Raw genomic sequence first — 23,165 nt, forward strand, 5'->3', positions numbered from 1 at the left:
TCATGACCTCACAGTCTCTATGGGTCAGTTGTCGAGACATAGCTTCTCTGGTTCTCTTTTTTAGGGTCTCACAAAGCTCAATCGGGGTGTCAGCCAGGGCTGCAGCCTCATCTGAGACTTGACTGGAGAAGGATCTGCTTTTAAGCTCACTCAGGGTGTTGGCAGAATTCAGTTCAGGGCTTCCGTTTCTTGCTGGCTGTCAGCCAGAGGCCTTCAGCCCTAACCCAGTTGCCTGCTTTTCCAAAACCCACAAGGGCAGGAAAGGCTCCAGCAAGATGGGTGCTACAGTCTTACGTGCATAATCACTTACATGTCATCGCATACATCCCAGCACCTTTGCCATATTCTGCTGGTTAGAGACAAGTCACAGGTGACACCCACACTCAAAAAAAGGGGATAATACAAGGCCTCATAGTCAGAAGTTAGGCATCATGAATGACCACCTTAGCGTCTGTCTGCCACAGCATACTAACTCAGGCCCAGTACCTTTAAGGTGCCTAATATATGTAGTTAGTATTCATTTAAACTGTCTGAAGAAGACATAGGTAGCTTTCTGAGAAGATTAGTTTCTCACACTGTGGGTACTCAGACAGGACTGGATGGTGACTGTAAATAAAATCAAATGGAGGTAGGTCTTGAACCAGATGACCTTTAAGATCATCTGTGATTTAATTCAGCCACTAGACAAGGTGAACAAACTGCCCTCCTCCAAAGTCTCCTGCAGCATCTTTATGCGTTTGTTGCTGCTATTCTTCTTGCATGGTATCTTATCATAAACAGGTGCTGAATTTTATCAAAAGCTTTTTCTGCATCAATTGAGATGATCATATGGTTTTTATTCTTCACTTTGTTAATGTGGCATATCACATTGATCGATTTGTGGTTACTGATGAATCCTTACCTCCCTGGGTTAAATCCCACTTGATCATGGTTTATGATACTTTTAATGTATTGTTGGATCCGGTTTGTTAGTATTTCATTGAGGATTTTTGCGTCTCTGTTCATCAGTGATATTGACCTGTAAGTTTCTTTTTTGGGGGGTATCTCTGTCTGGTTTTGATATCAAGGTGATGGTGGCCTCATAGAATGAGTTTGGAGGTGTTCCTTCCTCTGTAATTTTTTGAAATAGTTTCAGAAGGATAGGTGTTTTGCAGGTATTTTTTTTCATTTTTACCTGACTTCCCCTGTGTAAATGGGAACTAGAGCAGCCTATGTGATTTTCTCTGAGAATTCTGAGAGTGACTTTGGTCCCTCTTAAAACAGCTGAGCTTTGGGCTTCCCTGGTGGCGCAGTGGTTGAGAGTCTGCCTGCCGATGCAAGGGACACGGGTTCGTGCCCTGGTCCGGGAGGATCCCACATGCCGCGGAGCAGCTGGGCCCGTGAGCCATGGCCACTGAGCCTGCGCATCGGAGCCTGTGCTCCGCAACAGGAGAGGCCACAGCAGTGAGAGGCCCGTGTACCGCAAACAAACAAACAAAAAACAGCTGAGCTTTAAGGGTGGGGTGGGGAGGAAGGAAAGAAATGCATTTTACCTTGACTAAGATTTGCAGAGGTGCAAGGCCTCTTTTCAGCTTCCGGGCCTCTCAAAACCCTAATCAGGTTTGTGTACCTAGACTGCACTCAATAGAGGCCGTGTAACATTACTGGGAAGAGGGCGAGATGATGGATTGGACTTCTAGACTCTCTCTAGATCTTGCTGGTGACTAACGAGGCTTTTTACCCTTCTGATTCACTCACCAGCTCAGCCTCTGCTGTTTGCACTGAAGGCTTGGTAAACATAAACTTTCTGTTTAGTAGCCCAGCCATGGAAGAGGATGAACAAGGCAGTTCCATTGTGGCAGCATAGAATCCAGAAAGCTGTTTTTTATGCCTGAGAAATTATTGATTTAAGACATACATAGCCTTGCATGTGAATTGCATCAGTGCACACACCAGCCCTATTTCTGCATTCAGCCTCTGAGAAATGTGACCAAAGAACCACATGCACCACACATGCCAACATCCAAATACACCCTGAGTCATGCACACACTAGCACCTGGCCCTGTTGTGCTGGGGGGGGTGGGGAGGGGGATGACTGAGGCACTCTACAGCCATGCGAGTGACTAAATATTAGAAATACAATAACCAGGATGCATCCCTGTTATTTCTTTAATTTAAGCAATTTCCCCGTAGAGTTGAGGTGTTAATTGCTTCTGCACTTCTTTGTTGACAGGTATGTTCTTTTTCACCTGGCTAGGAGAAGCAATTATTGTAATGCTCTCCTGGGCTTGGTGAGATATTCTTTAATAGATTTTAAAGGTATTGGTAGGGCAGTGTGCTTTTAAAAAGAAACTGTTCTCTGCCCTGTTCATACTTGATAACATGGGTGGATGTTGTATTCAGACCACATGATGAATCTGTTAAAGAGAAATATGCAATGGAGGAAAAAAAGACAGGAGTAATATTTTTTCAAGAAATATATATCGAGATTTCAGATATGAGAAAAAAATGTTCCTGTGTGTGTATATCACTGAGTGGAACAAAGATTAAACAAAACAACAACAAAAAGAAAGAGGAAGACTTTTCTTTCAACATTCAGCTGAGCATATTTCTCATGAACTTCAACACAAAGTTGTTATTTTCTGGGACTGTTGTGGCTTTCCAAATGACTGTCTGGCAGGTCACTAACTCAATACAAATCAGTAAATATTCTTTTACCCGTTGCGTGAAAGTGACTTTCACAATCCGCTTGAACCACACGTGGTTTTGTGTTTCATACTTACATTCAAGAAGAAAAAGAAAAACAGTCTTAGAATTTTTTTGTTAGAATTTGGAACTTTTTTTTTTTGGCGAGAGTCACTTTGGCAACCTACCAAGCCAAGGCAACCCATGTTAACCAAAGTGATGTTGTGAAAAGAAGCCTGAATTCTGAGTTGAGAGCACCTGGCTTTAAGTTCTAGCAAAATGGTTTGCCTGATATGGTGTCCTTAGGCAAATCATCTAACCTTGAAAAGCTTCTGTGTTTTCATCTTTAAGATGCTGAGTTTCTGTGAGAATCAAATGAGAAAATGTAACACTGCTAGACGCCTCTTCAAGTGGTATAGAGATGTAAGATGGTGTGATCAAAGGAAAGTGTAGGTTTTTGTGGTACCCAAAGCTTATACAATTTGAGGGTAGGCAGCTTTTTCAGGAAAAAAATACAAAAATGTCTTTTTAAGATTTTACAAAACCATGTGACCATGTGAACATCTTGCTAGGACCTACCTCTACCAAGGCTTTAGAAGAAGCCTGTGGCAGTGAAGGTCCTGGAAGCTTGAGTCAGTAGCTTTAGTTGTGCATTATTATTACAGACTTACAGAATGCCAGAGCTGAGAGTGGGTTCACCCCTGTTTTTTCCCAGTAGAAACTTCTTTGGAAACAAAATCTTACATGGAGAAACAGAAGAGAAAACAGATAGGAGGAGCTGAAGTTAGGGCAAGGGATTTAGTTAGAACTGTGTCTGTGTGGCCTCCTCCATCCTTGGGTACCTAAGAACTTCAGTTGAAAGGGGAGTTTGGAGAAACACCATATTTCATTTATTTGAAGACCGCCCCCCCCCCCATTTTAACTACCATGAAACCAGGATGCACCTTACAGCTGTTCTCGGACCTGCAGTGGTTGTGATGTCATCGTTATTGCCTGTGCATGCTCTTACTTGGTTGTAATTCCTGGTAATATGATTGGATAAATGCAACCCCTTGAAGTTTCAGGCAATAAATCATTTAAGGACCATTTGAGGCAGGAACATGCACTGTTGTCTAAAACATTCTTTTGACACTTTGGGGGAAGATCAAGGAAGCATAAGCATCATAACTTGCCAAAAAGGGTCTCAGCAGCTTGGAAGAAAGACCAGGAGACAGTAACATGGCCTCTCTCAGAAACTGGCATCATCAGTGTTCTTGAGGCCCAGAGGACAATGTCATATGGCAAATAAAGACATCAGTGACACTGGTTCAGAAAGTGAATGTGAAGAAGTCCCTTAACTGACTTTAACTTACATCTTCCTTCTTAGGTATGCACTTCGAGTTCATTTGTAAGTACAAAAAAATTTTAAACTTAGTGGTAAGAAAGCATTATGTTGTAATTTAATTGGCAGCATTTCTTAGTGGTAGATAAAACAATAGCGTTCCTTAAAAGTGCTGATGTCTTGGAGTCAATGAAATGTGGTACTTTTTAAACCATTTAGTTCTATTCTCTCATTTTGTAGTTCAGAGATTAATACCCAGAGAGGGTTTAGTGACTTGCCCAAGGCAATATGGCTGATTTTTCCAGGGCATAATGAACTAGCTGCAAATATTTTTCAAGCAGTTGTTCCCTAGTTAGCCCCAGACTAGAACCCTCACTCTTTATTTCACTAATCATCACTAATCAGATTTGTTATTTTTTTTAATTGCTTGGGATCTGCATTTCCTACTAGAATATAAATTCCTGAGGGCAACGATGAAGTCTGTCTTGTTTACTGCTAGGTAGCAAGGTGCCTACCATTTAGCAAATGATCATTAGATTTTTCCAGTGGAAGGATGGATGGATGGATGGATGAAGGAGAGGTAGATGAAGAGAGGGATAGATGGATGGATGGAAAGAACTGAAACATTTCATACTCAGATTGAGGCTACAAGACAGTTAGATAAGGTGGTGTTATATATGACAATTGATGTACTAATACAAGTATGGACTGAGCAAAGGAAATAATAATGACTCTGGTTGGTCTGCTCACTTCCTTGCTGCTCACCCTAAGGGGGAGCCTTTCTCTTGAGACAAGAATATGTTGTCTCTCAAGTAGAGCAGGAAAAAAAGAGCTGGACCAGAAGAGGGACCAGGAGAGAAGGCTACCCTCCTTGTCAGGGTGGAAGAAGCTGACAGGGAGGATGTGGATGTAGGATGGGGGAGCTATCCTTGACGTGGGCAGCACAGCCTCCTCCAGTTCTGGACTCCAGCGGGGTCTCAGTAGGGCTCGAATAAAACGGAAACTCACTGCAGCAGGCTGCTTGCCTTCTCCATGGAGAGTCCACAGGGCTCCCCTGATGCCTTGCTTCTTGGTTATCTGCAGTGACTGCAGTTTTCCATCTGTTCCTTTGAAATGGATCATGTCTCATAAAACAAGAGAGTCAAATAAATGCCTCTGACATCTGTAACAAAATGATAGGGATGGATTTACTGATTTACTGTTGCCCTGGTGGCTTGGAGTTGGCCTAAGGCTGGCCTTATTTTTCAGCTCCTTTCTCAGTAGTATTTCAACTACATGTTTTTGCATCCATTGTTTAGCAATTACTTTATGACTGTTTGAACATTTATAGCATTCAGTTATATGAGAAGGCAATCCCATGCACCTAAAACAGATACAGGCTTCTGCCTAACAAACCAATTTTCAAGACTCAAGTTTCCTGATTTATAAAATGGAAGTGTTGTCCTCTTCACAGGGTTATGCTGAAGGTTAAATTAGATGACAGATGTGAACCATTTTGAGAAGGATTAACTGCTTTAAAAGGATGGATAATCTTAAACGGTGTCAGGGATTTCTTCATTTTAATTTTTCTCTTCAATCCAGTTATCTCACTCATGGTAGACTCACGGGTACTTTGGTCTCCATGGAAGGAGGAGGCCAAGCAGGTGTAGCTCTGAGTCCCATTTTGTCCTGATTATTCAAGAAGTCTGATTTCCTGTTGAAGTTTATCCTCCCTTCATTTCCTTTTCAGGCAGAAAGAATGTTTCCCCCAAGCATTGTTCTTTTAATTGTCTTTGAAGACGCAAAGGCCCCTGAACAGTGTTTAGCTCCCTGTCTTGGGCACTAGCTAAGCTCCTAACTCCTTGATGACTTACTCTCACTAGCTGCCGGTGCAGCCTTACCTGATGTCTGTCTGTCTCAGGGTTTTCCTTTTTCTTTCTTTTTTTTTTTGAATTTTTGTTTTTAAATTTTATTGAAGTATAGTGGATTTACAATGTTGTGTTAATTTCTGATGTACAGCAAAGTGACTCAGTTATACATATATATTCTTTTTCATATTCTTTTCCATTATGGTTTGTCACAGGATATTGAATATAGTTCCTTGTGCTATACTGTAGGACCTTGTTGTTTATCCATTTAAGTGTAATAGTTTGCATCTGCTAATCCCAAACTCCCATTCCTTCCCTCCCCTACCTCCCCCTCCCCCTTGGCCACCACAAGTCTGTTCTCTATGTCTGTGGGTCTGTTTTTGTTTCATACATATGTTGATTTGTATCATATTTTAGGTTCCATGTATAAGTGATATCATGTGGTATTTGTCTTTCTCTATCTGACTTACTTCACTTAGAATGATAATCTCTAGGTCCATCCATGTTGCGGCAAATGGCATTATTTCATTCTTTTTACAGCTAATATTCCACTGTACATATATACCACATCTTCTTTATCCATTTATCTGCCAATGGACATTTAGGTTACTTCCATGTCTTGGCTATTGTAATAGTGCTGCTATGAACATGGGGGTGCATGTATCTTTTTGAATTTCAGGGTTTTCCTTTGCTTACAGAGTGTTTCTTTCTTCTCACTCACCCAGCTGAACAAGACATATTTCTCATCCCTTGTTCAGCTGGGCTCCCAGACCAGACCATCTGATCACTCTGATCCTAGTATGGGAGCTCTGGGTTTTCATATCTAAATAGTTATTTAATATAAGATACTAGCCAAAAGGATATCCTAAAAGTCATGCAAAAATAAAAGACCCTCCCCCAGCAATATCTCATTAATTTGCTAAGCAAATGTTGATACATCTATTTCTCCAACTATTGGATGGAAATAATAGTAATATTGCAAGTAAATTTCCTACTCTCCCCTAAAGAAAGTATTTAAACCTCCAAATACACATCCATAGCCTACAGGGGCTTTCTCAGGACCACGGATTGAACTGTTTGTTTTTCTTCAGGCTCCCAGGCCATGCTGTGCACCAACCACATTTCATTGAAAGTATAGACATTTGTCTCTTAGACATTTAGAATGCAGAAAGGTAGAGGCTGTGATTATGGGTCTTGGAAATGCTATCCCCTAGCACAGAGTCCGACAATAACAGATGCTCACAAAATATTTTTGGACCAAAATGATCCACAAATAGCTGTAAGAATTCAGTTAGCTTCTCTAGGAGAACATTGAAGATCAGAGTAATTTCAAAGTTAGCTGTGCTAGTTGCTTAGTTTCACTTGTAGAATCCAGGTTTTAATCATGTCAACAACTTTAAAAATGTGAGTACAACCACCTGCAAGTAAAAAGTTGCAGACTGGGAGCCTTCCCAAAGCAAAATTGCCTGGGGCTCTTGAGACAAGTGCAATTGTTGGATCTCCTGGCCAGTGCCTTTTGCTGGTCCTTATGGATTCTCAGATATAAATGTCCACCCCTTGGGCAGTCCTGCTCAGGAATCAGGGGAGTTTCACCAAGGTGAGTCACTTCGTGTTTCTGATGTCTTGAATATGGTTTCATCTTGATTTTTAGATGACTACGTAGGAACATGTCACTGATAGGTTTGACATTATTTGCTGTTTCATGACTCCCTACCTGACATGCACACAGTTTATAAAATGTCAGCCTAGCAGAGGATGTACTTTGATTTTCACATTGCTCAAATCTGATCTGACTTAAGATCTTCAGGATTTCTATGTAGAGTACATGGATAGAGTTCAGGGTATCCATGAATTCCCCTGAAACTGTATACAAAATTTTTCTGGGAAGAGGCTTTCTTTAGATTCACAAAGGATTCTGTGATTCCACAAGTGGTTGAATACTGCTGCTAATTGTTTTGTCTTCTATTCATAACAATCAAAATACAGCAGAAGATTGGCAACCTACATATCTGGAATTTTCCTATATCCAAATAATAATAATGCTGACAACCGTAATACCGTGACTAACATATATATTGAACACTTACTATGTGGCAGGTACTATAATAAGTCCCTTATGAGAATTTTATCACTTAATCTTCACAACACCCTAAAGGTAGGTACTTTTTTTAACCATTTTTAAAAATTGAAGTATAGTTAATTTACAATGTTGTGTTGTTTCCAGGGCCTGCTCATCATGAATGTGGTGGTGTGGTGTGTGTGCTTCTCTGGGCCAGGTGTGTGTGTGCCCACACGCACGTGTGTGCACAGGAATGTACATATCTCAGTGATTCCAGATGCCACCACATGGTTCTCTAGGAATCATACCCTTGACTCATATTCTGAAAACAAATTCTCATGCTTGATCTAAAAGCAAGAGCAGAGAGTGGTGTATGAGAAGCAGTAAATATTTTATAGCAAAAATTATACAACTTTATTTGAAGATATATATTTTTATTGAAGTATAGTTGATTTACAATGTGTTAGTTTCAGGTGTACAGCAAAGTGATTCAGTTATATATATATACACACACACACATTCTTTTTCAGATTCTTTTCCCTTATAGGTTATTACAAAATATTGAGTATAGTTCCCTGTGCTATGCAGTGGGTCCTTGTCGGTTATCTATTTTATATATAGTAGTGTGTATATGTTAATGCCATCCTCCTAATTTATCCCTCCCCACCATCCCCCCTGGTAACCATAGGTTTGTTTTCTACATCTGTGACTCTATTGCTGTTTTGTAAATAAGTTCATTTCTACTGTTATTTTAGATTCCACGTATAAGTGATATCATGTGATATTTGTCTTTGGCTTACTTCACTTAATATCATAATCTCTAGATTCATCCATATTGCTGCAAGTGTCATTACTGCATTCGTTTTATGGCTGAGTAATATTCCATTGTGTGTGTGTATGTATATATATATATATATATATATATATATACATACACACACATCTTCTTTATCCATTCATCTGCCAGTGGACATTTAGATTGTTGCCATGCCTAAGCTCTTGTAAATAGTGCTGCTATAAACATTGGGGTGCACATATCTTTTCGAATTAGAGCTTTTTATGAATATATGCCCAGGAGTGGGATTGCTGGATCATATGGTAGTTCTATTTTTAGTTTTTTAAGGAACCTCCATAGTGTTCTCCATAGTGACTGCACCAATTTACATTCCCACCAACAGTGCAGGAGGGTTCTTTTTCTTCACATAAGGGTAGGTACTTTTATTATCCTTGTTTCAGATAAGGAAACTAAGATAAAAAAAATTAAATAACATATAAGTTGTGACACTGTGACATATAAGCTTAATAGAAAATTTTGACAATTAAATTATTGATTTTGGAACAGTGGAAAACTGAAAGAATCCTACTATTGCCATAATTTAAAAGCAGTGATATTTCTTCTAAATGGCTCAAAAGACATAATATATCTGAGTCAATTACACCAAGAGTCCACATTTCTGCTTTATCTATTTTTTAAAATGCTGATCTATACATCGCATACTTTCAGGGGTCTCAGATTTTTGTGGCTGGTACTACATATTTGTGTATCCTCTTTCTCTTGAGGTGATCTGAGTAACTTACAGATATTAATCCAGCCCTCCCATCACTGTGGGAGATAAATACCTATCATAATTTTGTTTCACATGAATATTTGTGGGAGATAATATTTATGTGCTGTACATCCCTGCCATGAATCTAACTTATGTTCAGATTCCCAGGGGATGAGAAAAATTCTGGTACATCCTTCATGTCACTATACAAAGGTGGAAAGTGCCAGAAGACCTTTCCCTGCTAGTCTGGGTGGCAAGAACTGAGACAGAAAATGCAGCCATTCATCACAGAAACCCAGCTTTGAGCCCAACAGCTTTGCTGAAGCAGGGGATGTTAGAAGGAACTTGAAATGAGTATTGGAAAAAGCATCTGTTTATTTCCTGAGGGAGATAAACATCCTAGTGGCACCACTAAAAGTAATATACAGATAAGACTGCACTGTGAGCAATAATATTCTCTCCAAAAGTAATACACAGGAATAGCTATAGTATTCTGGTATGAGCCTCAATCACCCTTATGAAGGCAATGGTAAAAAATAATCAACCAAAGTAGCTTAGAGAAATAACTCTGTCTGCTCCTGTTCAAATTCCGCCACTTTATCATTTTGCTTTGGCACCATCCAGCAAGAATTCTGTTTGCCACAAGCCGATGCTCATCTCCAGCTCATAATTCCCTGTGTTGGGACTGACGTGCCCATTCATTCAGTAGCTCCCAGGAAGCACCTACCACAGCGCCAGGTGCCATTCTAGGCACTGGAGATACAGGAGAGAACAGAACACTATCTCTGTCACTAGCATTGAAAATCTGTGACTTACTGTATAAAGTATTTTATAATAAATATATCAATAGTATTTTTAATACTCTTGCTATTATATTTAATAAAATATACTATTAATTTTTTATTCAATAAAAAATACTATTTTATCAATAGTATTTCTATTTTACTGTTTATGATGTACTTTTAAAAATCTAGTGAATGGAACTTCAGTAAGTAAAGAGCTCTCAGGGTCTATTGAATGTGCCAATGGTGGTTGCTGTTACATGGCTTTTTTATTATTTTTTTTTATTCTTTGGCCACGTTGGATCTTCGTTGCTGCGTGCAGGCTTTCTCTAGTTGTGGCGAGCAGGGACTATTCTTCATTGCAGTGTGTGGGCTTCTCACTGTGGTGGCTTCTCTTGTTGCAGAGCACGGGCTCTAGGGTGTGCAGGCTTCAGTAGTTGTGGCACACGGGCTCAGTAGTTGTGGCACATGGGCTCAGGAGTTGTGGCTCGCGAACTCTAGAGCGCAGGCTCAGTAGTTGTGGTGCATGGGCTTAGTTGCTCCACAGCATGTGGGATCTTCCTGGCCCAGGGATTGAACCCATGTTCCCTGAATTGGCAGGCAGATTCTTAACCACTGCGCCACCAGGGAAGTCCTGGTGGTTGCTTTTAAAATGCGTCTTTTTCTTTTTGTGATATGGCTCTAAGGTGAGGGTCTTACAGACCCTTTGGGGTGTGACAAAAACTATTCTAAGACTAGGTTTTTCCCTAGAACTTAAATCTCATTTGGTTTCTCTCTAACTGGCATTCTATCACGTGACTTTGCCCCCTCCAATCAGTCTCAACAGCACAAACTTCCTCTCTTTTCTGGATTCCCTTCCTCTCTTTTCTGGATTCGCTTCCTCTCTTTTCTGGATTCCTAGTCAAACAAGGTGGAGATCTTGAGATCCGCTTGTCTGTTCTAGCTCCTCACTCCCCGCACACTAATTTATCTCTAACTCAGGGAAGTTCTTCCTCGGTGTATCTGGAGTTCGTGCCATCCACATAGCTATGATGGATTTCAGTTTTTCATGTGTTGCCTACCTGCCCCCCCAAGTCTACACTTCCCTCATTGCCTTGGCATCTGTCCACACTCCAATTCTTAGCCTCCCTTGCAGTTAGGTGTGGACATGGAACAAGTTCTTGCCCTGGGGATATGAACAGAAGCAGGCCAGTGGTGGCTTTTGAGAGCTTTTTCCCCTTCCCCCAGGGAAATGCAGACAAGATAAAGTCCTAAGGCAGAAGTTCTCAAACTTTCTCAGTTCACAGAGCCCTTGATGTCTCAGTAATTTTTTCACAGCACCTCTAGGTCAAGTGAAATATCAGTAGTTCCACTTATTAAGTAGTTAGGTCCAAACAACATAATACATATTATCTCCTAACCATTTAGTAGCCATTTGAAGAAATATAATACGTATAAATTTAAAGAATCACAAATAGTAATGGTATGTGTGTGCTTGTTAGGCATTGCACAGTTTCTCAGACCTTCAAATCAAATGAAATACTGACAAACTCATTTCCTGTTCCTCATTGACTTTCACACAGAACTTCCTTTTTGTCATAGACACCACCAAAAAACCCAGCTTTGGAAAGATAGGCCATCAACAAAAGCAGGGTTGTGTGTTCTAATGTTGAACAAAACTGCTAGTAGGTGGTGGTGTGCCCAACTGATATCACACATGGCTGTAATTCCTTCAGATTTTTAAGATACTCCACTGTGCTCCCATGAGTTCACTTTGAAACCTTGAGGCACCTTGTGCACAGTTTGGGAACCAGATCCCTGGGGGATGACAGAGTCACAAAATGGAAAAGAGCAGAGATCCCTGAATCTCTTTGTAAAGGGGAGCAGGCTGCTGATTGGGAACACCCACCGCAGGCTTGTAAATATATGAGTGGAATAAGCTTCTGCTGTGGTTGAGCCATTGTTCGTTTTTGAATTTGTTGACACAACCTAGCCTAACTTAATTAATACCTTATAGTACTGCAGTGACCTTCTAATGGTTCTCCTTGATCCAAATCTAATGCCTTCCTCCTCAACAGTTCATGTCATCATTACCAAATCAACTGCTTTACGCTAATAACAGGCTAAAACTTTTCTAAAACTCAAAGCTGAGCACTTCCTTTGTTTGCTTCCCAGCCTGATTTCCACCACCAATCTTTCCTCATGCACTAAGCCCTAAATCAGTGTCTCTCAATCTTGACTACATATAAGAATCACCTGGGGAGGTTTAAAAACTACCAATGCTGGGCTTCCCTGGTGGCGCAGTGGTTGAGAGTCTGCCTGCTGATGCAGGGGACACGGGTTCGTGCCCCGGTCCGGGAAGATCCCACATGCTGTGGAGCGGCTGGGCCCGTGAGCCATGGCTGCTGAGCCTGTGCGTCCGGAGCCTGTGCTCCGCAACGGGAGAGGCCACAACAGTGAGAGACCCGCGTACCGCCAAAAAAACAAAACAACAAAAAACCCCACAAAAAACCATTGCCCAGTTCCCCACCTGCAAGGATTATCATCTGATTGAAATGGACCAGTTCCTTGAAGAGCACAAACTACCACAACTCACTGAACCTGAAATAGATCATTTGAATAGCCCTGTAACTATTAAGGGAAATGAATTTGTAATTTTAAAACTCCGAAAAGAAGAAATGTCCAGACCCAGATGGCTTCATTGAAAATTACACAAATATTTTAAAAAGAATAAACACCAACTCTACGCAATCTCTTCCAGAAAATAGAAGAGGAAAGGATGTGTTTCTCAATTCATTTTATGAAGCTAGTATTATTACCCTGATACCCAAACTGAAGAAAAAAATAAAACTACAGATGATATCCCTCATGCATATAGATGCAAAAAAAGTCCTTAACAAAATATTAGCAAATAAAATTCAGCAATATATAAAAAGAATTATATACCATAAGCAAGTGGAGTTTATTTCAGGAATGCAAGATTGGATCAATATTAGAAGATCAATCAATGTAATCCACTACATTTTCAGACTAAATGGTTTTTTTCTTCTGTGATTAACTTCTAACTAGTTGTTTGTTTATAAAAGGCTATGGTTTTCTTCATATTAATTTTTTAACCATCTATGTTATGGAATTTTCTTATTTGTTTGCAAGAATTTTTCATACTTCTCTTGTTTTTGCCAGGTATCATTGTTACTTTTCTGAAAACTTTCTGGAGTTCAGTAATTAAGAGGATTGAATTTCAAGCCCAAAGAAAAACAGCAGACAACTAAATCTCATTCTATCAGTGAGATTCTTGTTGGTTGAGTGTGTGCTGGTACAGATGTAAACCTGCAATTTCTTTTCTAATATAATTAAATATGGTGATTAAGGAAACCGTCAAATCCAGAACCGTCTCATTCCTTGCCAGTTGGGTATCATCTGTTCCCTGTGCTGCTTGCTAATTTGGAGAGACTGCAGTCTTTACTACAGAATCCTCTTAATTTGGGGAGGGATATTTGTAATTTAAATCACAAAGAAAGAAACTGTTAATATATATTGATTTGCCCAAGTTCCACTGTTTCACTGCGAGCTTTTTTCAGTAAGCCTTGATATACAAGCGAATTTATGCAAATGAATGCATCTGTCTTCATTTCTCCTTGCCATTAGATCATTATGCAAGCATTAAACACCAAAAAAGACATAAAATGAGTGATTAGTCTAGTGCAGAGTGCAGGTTAGCAGAAAGCCAACGCCAGAAACATGTTCCTCCCTCTCCAGACTGCTTCTTTTCTCCTTTCTTCAGAAACACCCATAAATGATTTGGTCAGTCCTTCAGGGACTAGAGATACTTATTGGCAGTTAACATTCTTGTGATTCAGCACATTTTCTTGCAACAATATTCTATCTTTATCCCTGAGTTTTGCCTAATTTAGATTCTGCCATAGGTCTGTTCTTCTCCACTTATCCTGATTGATAAGTACAGACAGATTAGACAGAAGACAAAATTGTGAAATAGATGTTGCATTTGGAACAGCAAGTTTTCATTTTACATTGTTGCCAGGACCATCTCCTCTGTGGCCGCCTTCCCCACAACCAGCACTGTGGCATGGTGCCCTGTGACTCATTTGCCTCTGTGACTAGGCTTTAAGCATCTCTGACTTTTTCTGTCTTTGAGTTTCATTGTCTGACTCATAGTAAGCACTCAATAAATGCTTGAATCAATGAATACACAAATTACTCAGTTAACTGGTATATTAATATTTTCTTTGTTTCGTGTTTTTAAACTAGCTCTTGGGGAAAGATTTGAAATATTTTTAAACAAGAGAGTAATTGACTATTACCAGTTTAAAAAGTAGCCCAGATGGATTTGTATTTTAACAGAGATCAAATCAAACTAATTGAATTTAGCTTTTCTAGCTTTTCAGGATTCAGCCAGAGACCTGGGAAGGACCTGGTTCCTTCTGGAGGAAACTGCATTGTCCACGTCCCTTAAGGCTGCACTTATGTCCTGGTATCCCATTCTATTCAGGAAGCACACTCCTGAAAACCAAAGTACAAATGAAATTCTTACTAATTGAAACTTATTTCTCACTTGTCTGTTACTACTATTTTATAGTTGCTTCTTTGTGCATTTCTGATTGACCTTTAAGACAGGCCCTTAAAAACCCATGCTCCCAACTCCTTAAGTAAAGCTCTATAAATCAAGTGCTTAAACATACAGGGTCAATCTACATATTTAAAGAAAATGCAAATAATTTGTTGGGTAAAATTGTATACATTATGTCTCTGTAATATGGAAAGTCATCATCCATTATGTAATTTTCGTTCCTTTAGTTATTAACCTTATTTTTAAAATAATTTATACCTAGCCTTCTGCCAAGGAGGACTGATAGGGGTTGTTTGTTAAATTGACCTCTTCAACTATCAGTTGGGCCTATGTATGTCTCTATGGGATATATAGAGGGTTGTTCTGTTCTGTGTTAAGAGAGCTTAGGTAAAATGCACACTGTGGTGGACTTTTGTTACAAATGCTCCTGGTAAATGATGTAAAGGGCCCTGTGCTTTTATGGACTTGACAAGAATTTTGCTTCTTGAATGTCTATCTTTATTTGGTCTCTCATTCAAAATGTAGTAAATGAAGCTGATATCACTCACACTCACTGACTCTTCCTTGGCTTCTATTTTAAAGAGCAGTAACCACTCATATATACAGTGTCATGAATCTGCCATGAAAAAGGAAGTATGCAGGGCTGCTTAGGTCACAGGATCTGGCAATCTTGAAAGTCCTGCCTAGACTGACATTATTACACCAAAATCAGTGGCCTATCCCTGTTGCCTTCTTTCCCCAAGTACTCTGTTCTCCTCACTAGATCAGATGAGAGATTATTTCTTTCCCTAACATGATTCAATTTTTTTAAATCAGCTAATGGGATAGTGGACCAGCAGCAACAATTTAAAAACCTTTATGATAAGCATTCATAAATTTTGAAATTATAATTAACTCTGTCATGTGTAATAAAGGGCAGAGGTGTGTAAGTAACCTTTTCAGTTTTTTGACTTTGAAAAAGAAAGTCTGTTCTTGAATTTTAATATGAGTGTCTCTGATGTCCTAGAAGTTCATAACCCCTGAAATTCATAACCTGATTCAAGAGGAATTGGAAAACTGTCCAGTTTCCCCATCCCTACCCAGAAAGTGTATGCAGTGAGGGGGATAACATAACAGAGAATTTTAAAACAATGTTTATCGTAGTTAGCCTCTGGATAGGTAAATACTGACGCATTTTTATTTCTGAAAGCAAGGATAGTCTTAAAATTTTCTTTCTGTATTGCCTAAAATCAAAAGATGTGGGTTCCCTCTTGGTGCGTAGACATTATCCCCACAAGATCAGTGAGATTTTAAATTTTCGAAAGTAGAGAGTGGGAGGTTAACAGAAGTGCCCTGGGGTTTCTGAGGACCAACCCTGCTTTAACATACTGTGACACATTTTGTAAGAAATGATGTAAGTCATAACATGAAGCTATTGTACTTTGTTTTCTGAAAGCCAAAAAAAAAAAAAAAAGTCAATAATATTTTTCTTGAACCTGTAGAAAGCTCTTCTCTTGTGTCACTTGGCTTCCTCAGCAAAAATGTATCGGGAACTTGGAGTCTGCACTATATGCTTTTGTATCATTGTTTAAAATTCCATTCTAGCCCCTTGTCTTATGACTCTCACTTTTTCCCTTTGGAATTAACAAGGAGAGACACCAGAGAAAGTCACTTCAGAAGGACAGAAAACAAAGGGCGAATATTATCCTTGTACATAAGCCATGTCAGACTATTGTGAATCTAGAGCGAACTACGCCACTGCTACTACCCATTTTAATAACCTGTAATGGAATATCTGCTCCGCTTTATCTGTATGCTCATCTTTATGAGACACTCTGCAAATTGCAATGGAAAAGAGGCCCCAGATCTTTTCCCACAAAAGAAGAAGTGCAAAGAGTTTATGGGGAGGAGTCCCTTCACCACCCACAGAAACAACCCCTTGCGCTTCTACTGTCATTTACTAAAGCAGATGCTTTTCTTTTAACAGAGGAATTCAAGGGCTCCACCGTGGTTGAACTGATGAAGAAGGAAGGCACCACCCTCGGGCTGACGGTCTCGGGTGGAATTGACAAGGACGGCAGGCCAAGAGTATCTAATCTGCGGCAGGGAGGAATTGCTGCTAGGTAACTGCATTGTGTGGAAAGGTAGAAAGAGGAATGCATGATGTAATTAATTCAAAAGTTAAAGCTCCATCAGAAAAGGTCACTAGTAAACAAACGACACTGCTGTCTGCCGGGCAGAAGCACAGGGGGGCACGTTTCAGAAGCATGGCTTTGCTGGCCTGTGCCAGAATCACCAGGGAGCTCTCGTGTCTTCTCAGGAGCAGCCAGGCTCTCCTAAGATTTTAATTTTAAAGTGTCTGTATGGATCTAGTCCTCGGGTTGCCACTGACCAGCAGACAGGCTGCAGTGGGAGTGAGATGGTCCACTCACCTAATGGGGAACAGATGACCCATATGCTGTGGATAAGGGGAAACTGCCACAGAGGGATATGACAAGCCTAGAAAATGAGGGAGGCCCAACTCCAAGTTTCTAAGTAACAATTTTGCTTCTCCTGCATATTCTCAACTTTTCTACTTGTGAGATTTTCCTTTCATTAAGACAAAGAGGTGGTTTCCAACAGGACAGAAGGCTTGGGTGAGGAGGTCTCATTTTTTGTCCTTGTTCTGATGAGCTGCAGATTGCACTGCGTCTTGCTGACAGCAGAATGTCCTGGGTGCTGGGCAGCGGTAGGCTTGCTTTGCAGACAAATTCTAAATCTACCTCAGAAAAAGGGGGTGGAATGCCCAGGTTTCATTCAAAGTGAGGTTAATGTCCCTTAAATCCTGGACACCAATATTTGTGTCCACATAAGCACAAATTAAGTTTTAGAGTTCTTAACTTATAAAGTGTCACCTGAAATAGTGATTACTTTTGATGATCAACCTATTGGTACAGTTTATAAGCTCAATCCAATTGATTGCTCCATGATCTGGGGAATTGTTTGTAAAACAGGCTGATGTCAACACAAGCACCTTAGTCTCCTGCCTTCGGGTTTTTTTTCTTTTTTTTTTTTTGCATTTTTATTTTTTTGTGTGATTGAAGGACAGTTGATTTACAATGTTGTGTTAACTTCTGCTGTACCGCAAAGTGATTCAGTAATACATATATACATTCTTTTTTAGGTTCTTTTCCTTTATGATTTTTAAGAGAGTTCTTTCCACACCATAGCCTCCTTTAACTTTTAACATTCGTGGCCAATCCGTGATGCTAGGACTTCCTATGTCTTCAGGGCTTCTGCATATGTAGCCCCTAGAGCAAGTGTGATTGGCAGGGGAGAGGATAAGAATGTGGTTTTCACATGTATTGATGCTATAATTAAATGTAGCGCTGTGCCAGTTATGTTGAGTGTTATCGATCACCAAATATTTATTATTTAAGCCACTACCATTTAACAGGTAGTAAACCAAAATAAGTAAAGATAAGATCCCTGCCGTAGGAGGGTTTATAATCTATTGGGGGAAATAAGGTATAAAAAACATGAAAAGTTTGGGAGCAATAATCGCATTGCATAATAGTAAAAAGCAACCACATAAGGGTTGTCACAGAGCATTAGGCAATTAAGTTGCCAAATAAGTGTCAGTCAGTAAACCTGAGTTAAGAGTGACAACACGGACTGCTGGCGAGAGCGGATTACGGAGGCGTCGAAGGAGGAATGATTGGAGCTGGGCTTACGTAAAACAAATGAACTTGGTATTTTTATTTGGGGAGAAAATATTATTGAATTAAGTCCTATCATAGTTCTTGCTGCCTGCTCTTGGTTTAAAAGGAGAGTTTGACTAAAAGCCCCAGAGTAGCCAAGGTTCTACTACGATGGTGAAGAGAGGAGAATGTTACTGAAAACCAGTACTTTTGTTGAACTTTCTTCACCAATACTTTTTTTATTAGTCCCGCTATAAGCAATAAATAGCAAAATAAGGTCACCCTCTGGTTGGCCCTGGACACACTCCTGGTGAAGATACCAAAAGTGGTGAAATGTCCAAAAGGCAGGCAGCAAAAATGAGAGGGAATGAGAAGAAAGGGAAAATTCTAGTGTGTCCAGGATCTGGATAATTTGCCCCAAGAACACCACCTCTTTATGGGCAGAGCAACTAAAAATAACGTTCTCTTTATTTTGTTTTACGGTGCTCCTTAAAAGTAAAAGAGGTAGAGGGTTAGGAAGAAATTGGGGACAGCAGCAGACCCAGTACAGGACTTCCGAAGTGTGCAGTCAGCATGAGAAGAGGGATCCACTGAGTGTCTCTCATCCACCCTCCACTGCACACCCGCTCTTAGGAACCAGCCACATCCTAGGAGCCAGGACTCCAGCTGCGTCGGCATTCTGGGCTTGCATGCTTATCCATGATGGGAAAGACGGAAGTATGCTCAGACTGGCCTGCAGAAAGGAGGGGTCCACTGAGGTGACATTCTCTGTTTTGCAGAAGTGATCAGCTGGATGTGGGTGACTATATCAAAGCAGTGAATGGCATCAACCTGGCCAGATTCCGCCATGATGAGATCATCAGCTTGCTGAAGAATGTCGGGGAAAGAGTGGTTCTTGAAGTCGAGTATGAGCTGCCGCCAGTCTGTAAGTCATTACAAGCCAGGGGCAGAACAGCTGCACCACGTTTTGGCCTAAAACTATTGGTTCCTATCTTTTTCTCTTTTGCCATCATTGTCTTATTACAGGAATGGGAGAGTATAGTTTCTTAATATTTAAAACTTATTTGAGTTGCTATAGCCTACTCAGGAAGAATGTAAAAGAGCATAAATAATGATGCATTTATCTAGGACTCACGTTTCATTAAGGCCATCTGTGAACATCATAACTGTACTTAAGCTATTTTAATAAACCGTCCACATATTTATAAATTCTGTGCCTAAGTTCCATCCAGGCTTTGTACTTAGTGACTAAGTTTAGGAAAAGCATGTTTAACGTGATTTCTATTGATTCTTGTGTAGTTACGTTCATTTCTGAAGCATGAAAATAGAATCAGAATACATTGTTAAGTAATAATAATAGACATAATAAAAGCGCAGCCAACATATTTTGAGAGCTTACTAAATGTCCAGCGTTATAAGGAACCCCTTTTATTGGTACTTAAATCCTCACCACAAAGAAAGTCAGCACAGCAGAGCTGAACTTTGATGTCAAATAGCCAGTTAAGGGCTTCCCTGGTGGCGCAGTGGTTGAGAGTCCGCCTGCTGATGCAGGGGACACAGGTTCGTGCCCCAGTCTGGGAAGATCCCACATGCCGCAGAGCGGCTGGGCCCATGAGCCATGGCCGCTGAGCCTGCACCTCCGGAGCCTGTGCTCCGCAACGGGAGAGGCCACAGCAGTGAGAGGCCCAAGTACCGCAAAAAAAAAAAAAAAAAAAAAAAGCCAGTTAAATCCCAGCTCCAACTTTTACAAGCTACATGCCTTTGAGAAAGTTACTTAAGCTTCTTGTGTTTCAGTTTGCACATCTGAAAAATGGGGATGATATTAGGAATCTATGGTATTACTCACAGATCTGTTATGAGGATTAAATGAGTTAGGTTTTGTATAGCATTTAGGACAGTGCCCGACACTATAAAAGTTTTTGTTAAATAATAAATATATAAATCAATCAAAACTGTAAGAGAGGCATTATTTTCATTATTATTCTCATTTTTACAGAGACTTAAATTAAATCTTTCCCAAATTAGTAGGCATCAAAGTCAGCTCTTTGCTCTTCTATACTACTGAGAACTCAGACTGATTATTACTAACCGATAATAATTCATTTGTTTAGCAATGACTTATCGGCATTACTATGTTCCAGTCCCCACAAAGTACATCGGTGTCATTTATATTCTAGCAGGCGAAGACAGATATTAAAATAAAACCACAGTAAATAAGTTAATTAAAATTGACCCTTGAACAACAAGGCGGTTAGGGGTGCCAGCCCTCTGCGCAGTTGAAAATCAATGCATAACTTATAGTTGGCCCTCCATATATGTGGTTCCTCCAAAACCAAGGTTCTTCCATATCTGCAGATTCAACCAGCCAGGTATAGTGCAGTACTGTGGTGTTTACTATGGAAAAATATCCACATGTACATGGAGCCATGCAGGTCAAACCCATGTTGTTCAAGGGTCAGCTGTATGTTGTATGAATGTTATGGGTCATGAATACTGTGGGCAAAAGAAAATAGAGCAAGGAGGGGGGTTAGGAGTGCTGGGCTGGGGATGGGATTGCAATTTTAAATAGAGTGGTTAGGAACAGCTTCATTGAGAAAGTGACCTTACTCAGCGACTTGAAGGAGGTGAGGAAGTTAGCTGTATGGATTTCTGGGGGAAAAGAGTTCCAGAAAGAAGGAAAAGCCAGTGCTAAGATCAAAAGCAGGAACATATCTGGCATTGTTCTAGAAACATGAAGAAGGGCGGTGTGCTCTAGCAGAGTAAGCATGCAGAGAAGTGGGGGGAGGTGGTCTGAAGTGTAAAGGATAGGAGCGTCTGTGTAGGCCATTGGAGGGGCCTTAAGTTTTGCTCTGAACGATGCGGGAAGGTATTGTATGGTTTGGGGCAGAGGAGTGACAGGATCTGATGTATGTTTTCAAAGGCGCCTCTAGCTGCTGTGTTGAGAGTGGACTGCAGGGACAGGGTAGAAGTTTGGAGGACTGTTGCAGTGATTCAGATAAAAGATGGTGGTGGAGACGGTGACAAGCACTCACATTCCTCATCTGTTTTGAAGATAGAGCCAACAGGATTTCCTGATGGATTTAATGTGGGTTGTGCAGAAAGAGAGGAGTGAAGGCCCACAGGGGGTTTTGAGTCTGAGTAACTGGAAGGATGGAGTTGCCATGAACGGGGATGGGTAAAAATGCAGGCAGAGCTGACTTGCCAGGAGAAGATCCGTAGTTTGTTGTTTGAAATGCTACAGTTAAGGGGCCTATTTGCCATGCTGAGAGAAAATGTCAAGACGAGAGCTGGAGATACGGTTTGGCATTTGGGAGAAAGATCTGGACTAGAAATGTAAATTTAAGAGTAATGGGACTATAGATGGTGTTTGAAGCTTTGGGACCAGATGACAGCACTCAGAGAGTGAGTGTACATACTAATCATAAATTCTTATTCTTAACATAAAATCTAACACTGAAAATCTAATGGTGATTTTACAACAAAATCCATTGGAATCTGTGTTCTGAAACCTTGCTACAATGTTTTTCATTTTCATTAAGAGCAGGCAGTAAAATAGAGTGTTGAGAGCTTGGGCTGTGTCACTAGTTAAATGTCAGTTTTGTCCCTTTCTAGCTTTGTGACTTTGGGCATTTTATTTAAGTTCTCTGAGCCGTAGGTTTCTCAGCTATAAAACAACTATAATGGATGTAGAATTTTTGTAAGAATTCAAGGCTATAATCCTGTAAAGTATTTAGATCATAAGCACATACTCACTAAGCCATAGTGCGTCTTAGCCATTATTACCATTATTATTATTATTATTACTACTACTACTACACTGAAAGTACTGTGTTTTCTTGAACTTAAAGTCAGTTTGCTTTGAAATCACTATCTTAAACCACTGCTAAGGAGTTAAGAGGAGTCAAATATCTAGAGCTAATGCTCTTTGATTAACCATTTGTATTCTAGTGGGTAGATGAATATCAATAAAACACAACCTCTTCCTAAGAGGAACTCTTAGTATAGCTCTCAGGGTGAGGCCAGTAGTGGAGATTTGCTGAGTATTATCCAGCAAATCCAGATCATCCAGATCTGGGGATTTCAGGGTAGATTTGAAGGAGTTTATGTAGGTCCAGTAGGAAGACGAACATTCCAGGCACAGGATATGGCAAAGAGGTAAGAAGATAGTCCAGTACGTAGGTAGAACTGCAAACGGGTTGGAGTTGCTGGAACACAAAGGGAAAGAGAGGGCCTAGAGAGGGATGAGGCCAGTGAGGTAAACAGGAAGCAAGTGAAGGAGGGCCTTATAAGCCATGTGGGTAGAGTGTGGATGGTGTCAAGTGGGCAATAAGGAGCCTTTAAAAGCTTTTAAGGCCAAGGAACAGCATCATCAGATCAGGGTTTTTAGACTTATTTTAAGAGGTCAAATGGAGAACAGATCAGAGGCTATAAGCCCCAAGGCTGTTATAATTTCCCAAAGGAGAGGTAATATCCTGAATAACTATAGCATTCATAGGGTTAAAGAGGAGAGGGTGGGCATCAGAAATATTCAGTGGTTGGTGATTATACCAGCTTTTCCTCCCTCACACAGTAAAGCTGATGGAAAAAGAGAAAATATTTTTAAACACAAAAGTGTGAATTTTGTGGTAGAAATCAGATAGAAGAGGTCTATTCGCCAAGGATTATCTCTGTCTCCTTCTATTATGTTAGATAAATTGATAAGATCTGTGAGTTCAGGG

General features: G+C 40.3%; 1 protein-coding gene across 3 annotated transcripts in view; it reads left to right on the top strand.

The window, feature by feature from the left end:
• Window positions 1-23,165, top strand: part of GRIP1 (glutamate receptor interacting protein 1) — a 461,975-nt gene that overhangs the window by 258,083 nt on the left and 180,727 nt on the right. For all 3 annotated transcript variants that reach the window (XM_060112175.1, XM_060112176.1, XM_060112177.1), the window contains exons 3-4: window positions 16,755-16,890; window positions 19,227-19,372. In XM_060112175.1, coding sequence (XP_059968158.1) covers window positions 16,755-16,890; window positions 19,227-19,372 — 282 coding nt within the window. The remainder of the gene's footprint in view (window positions 1-16,754; window positions 16,891-19,226; window positions 19,373-23,165) is intronic.

This window comes from Mesoplodon densirostris, chromosome 11, assembly GCF_025265405.1.
Source record: "Mesoplodon densirostris isolate mMesDen1 chromosome 11, mMesDen1 primary haplotype, whole genome shotgun sequence".
Taxonomy (NCBI): Eukaryota; Metazoa; Chordata; class Mammalia; order Artiodactyla; family Ziphiidae; genus Mesoplodon; species Mesoplodon densirostris.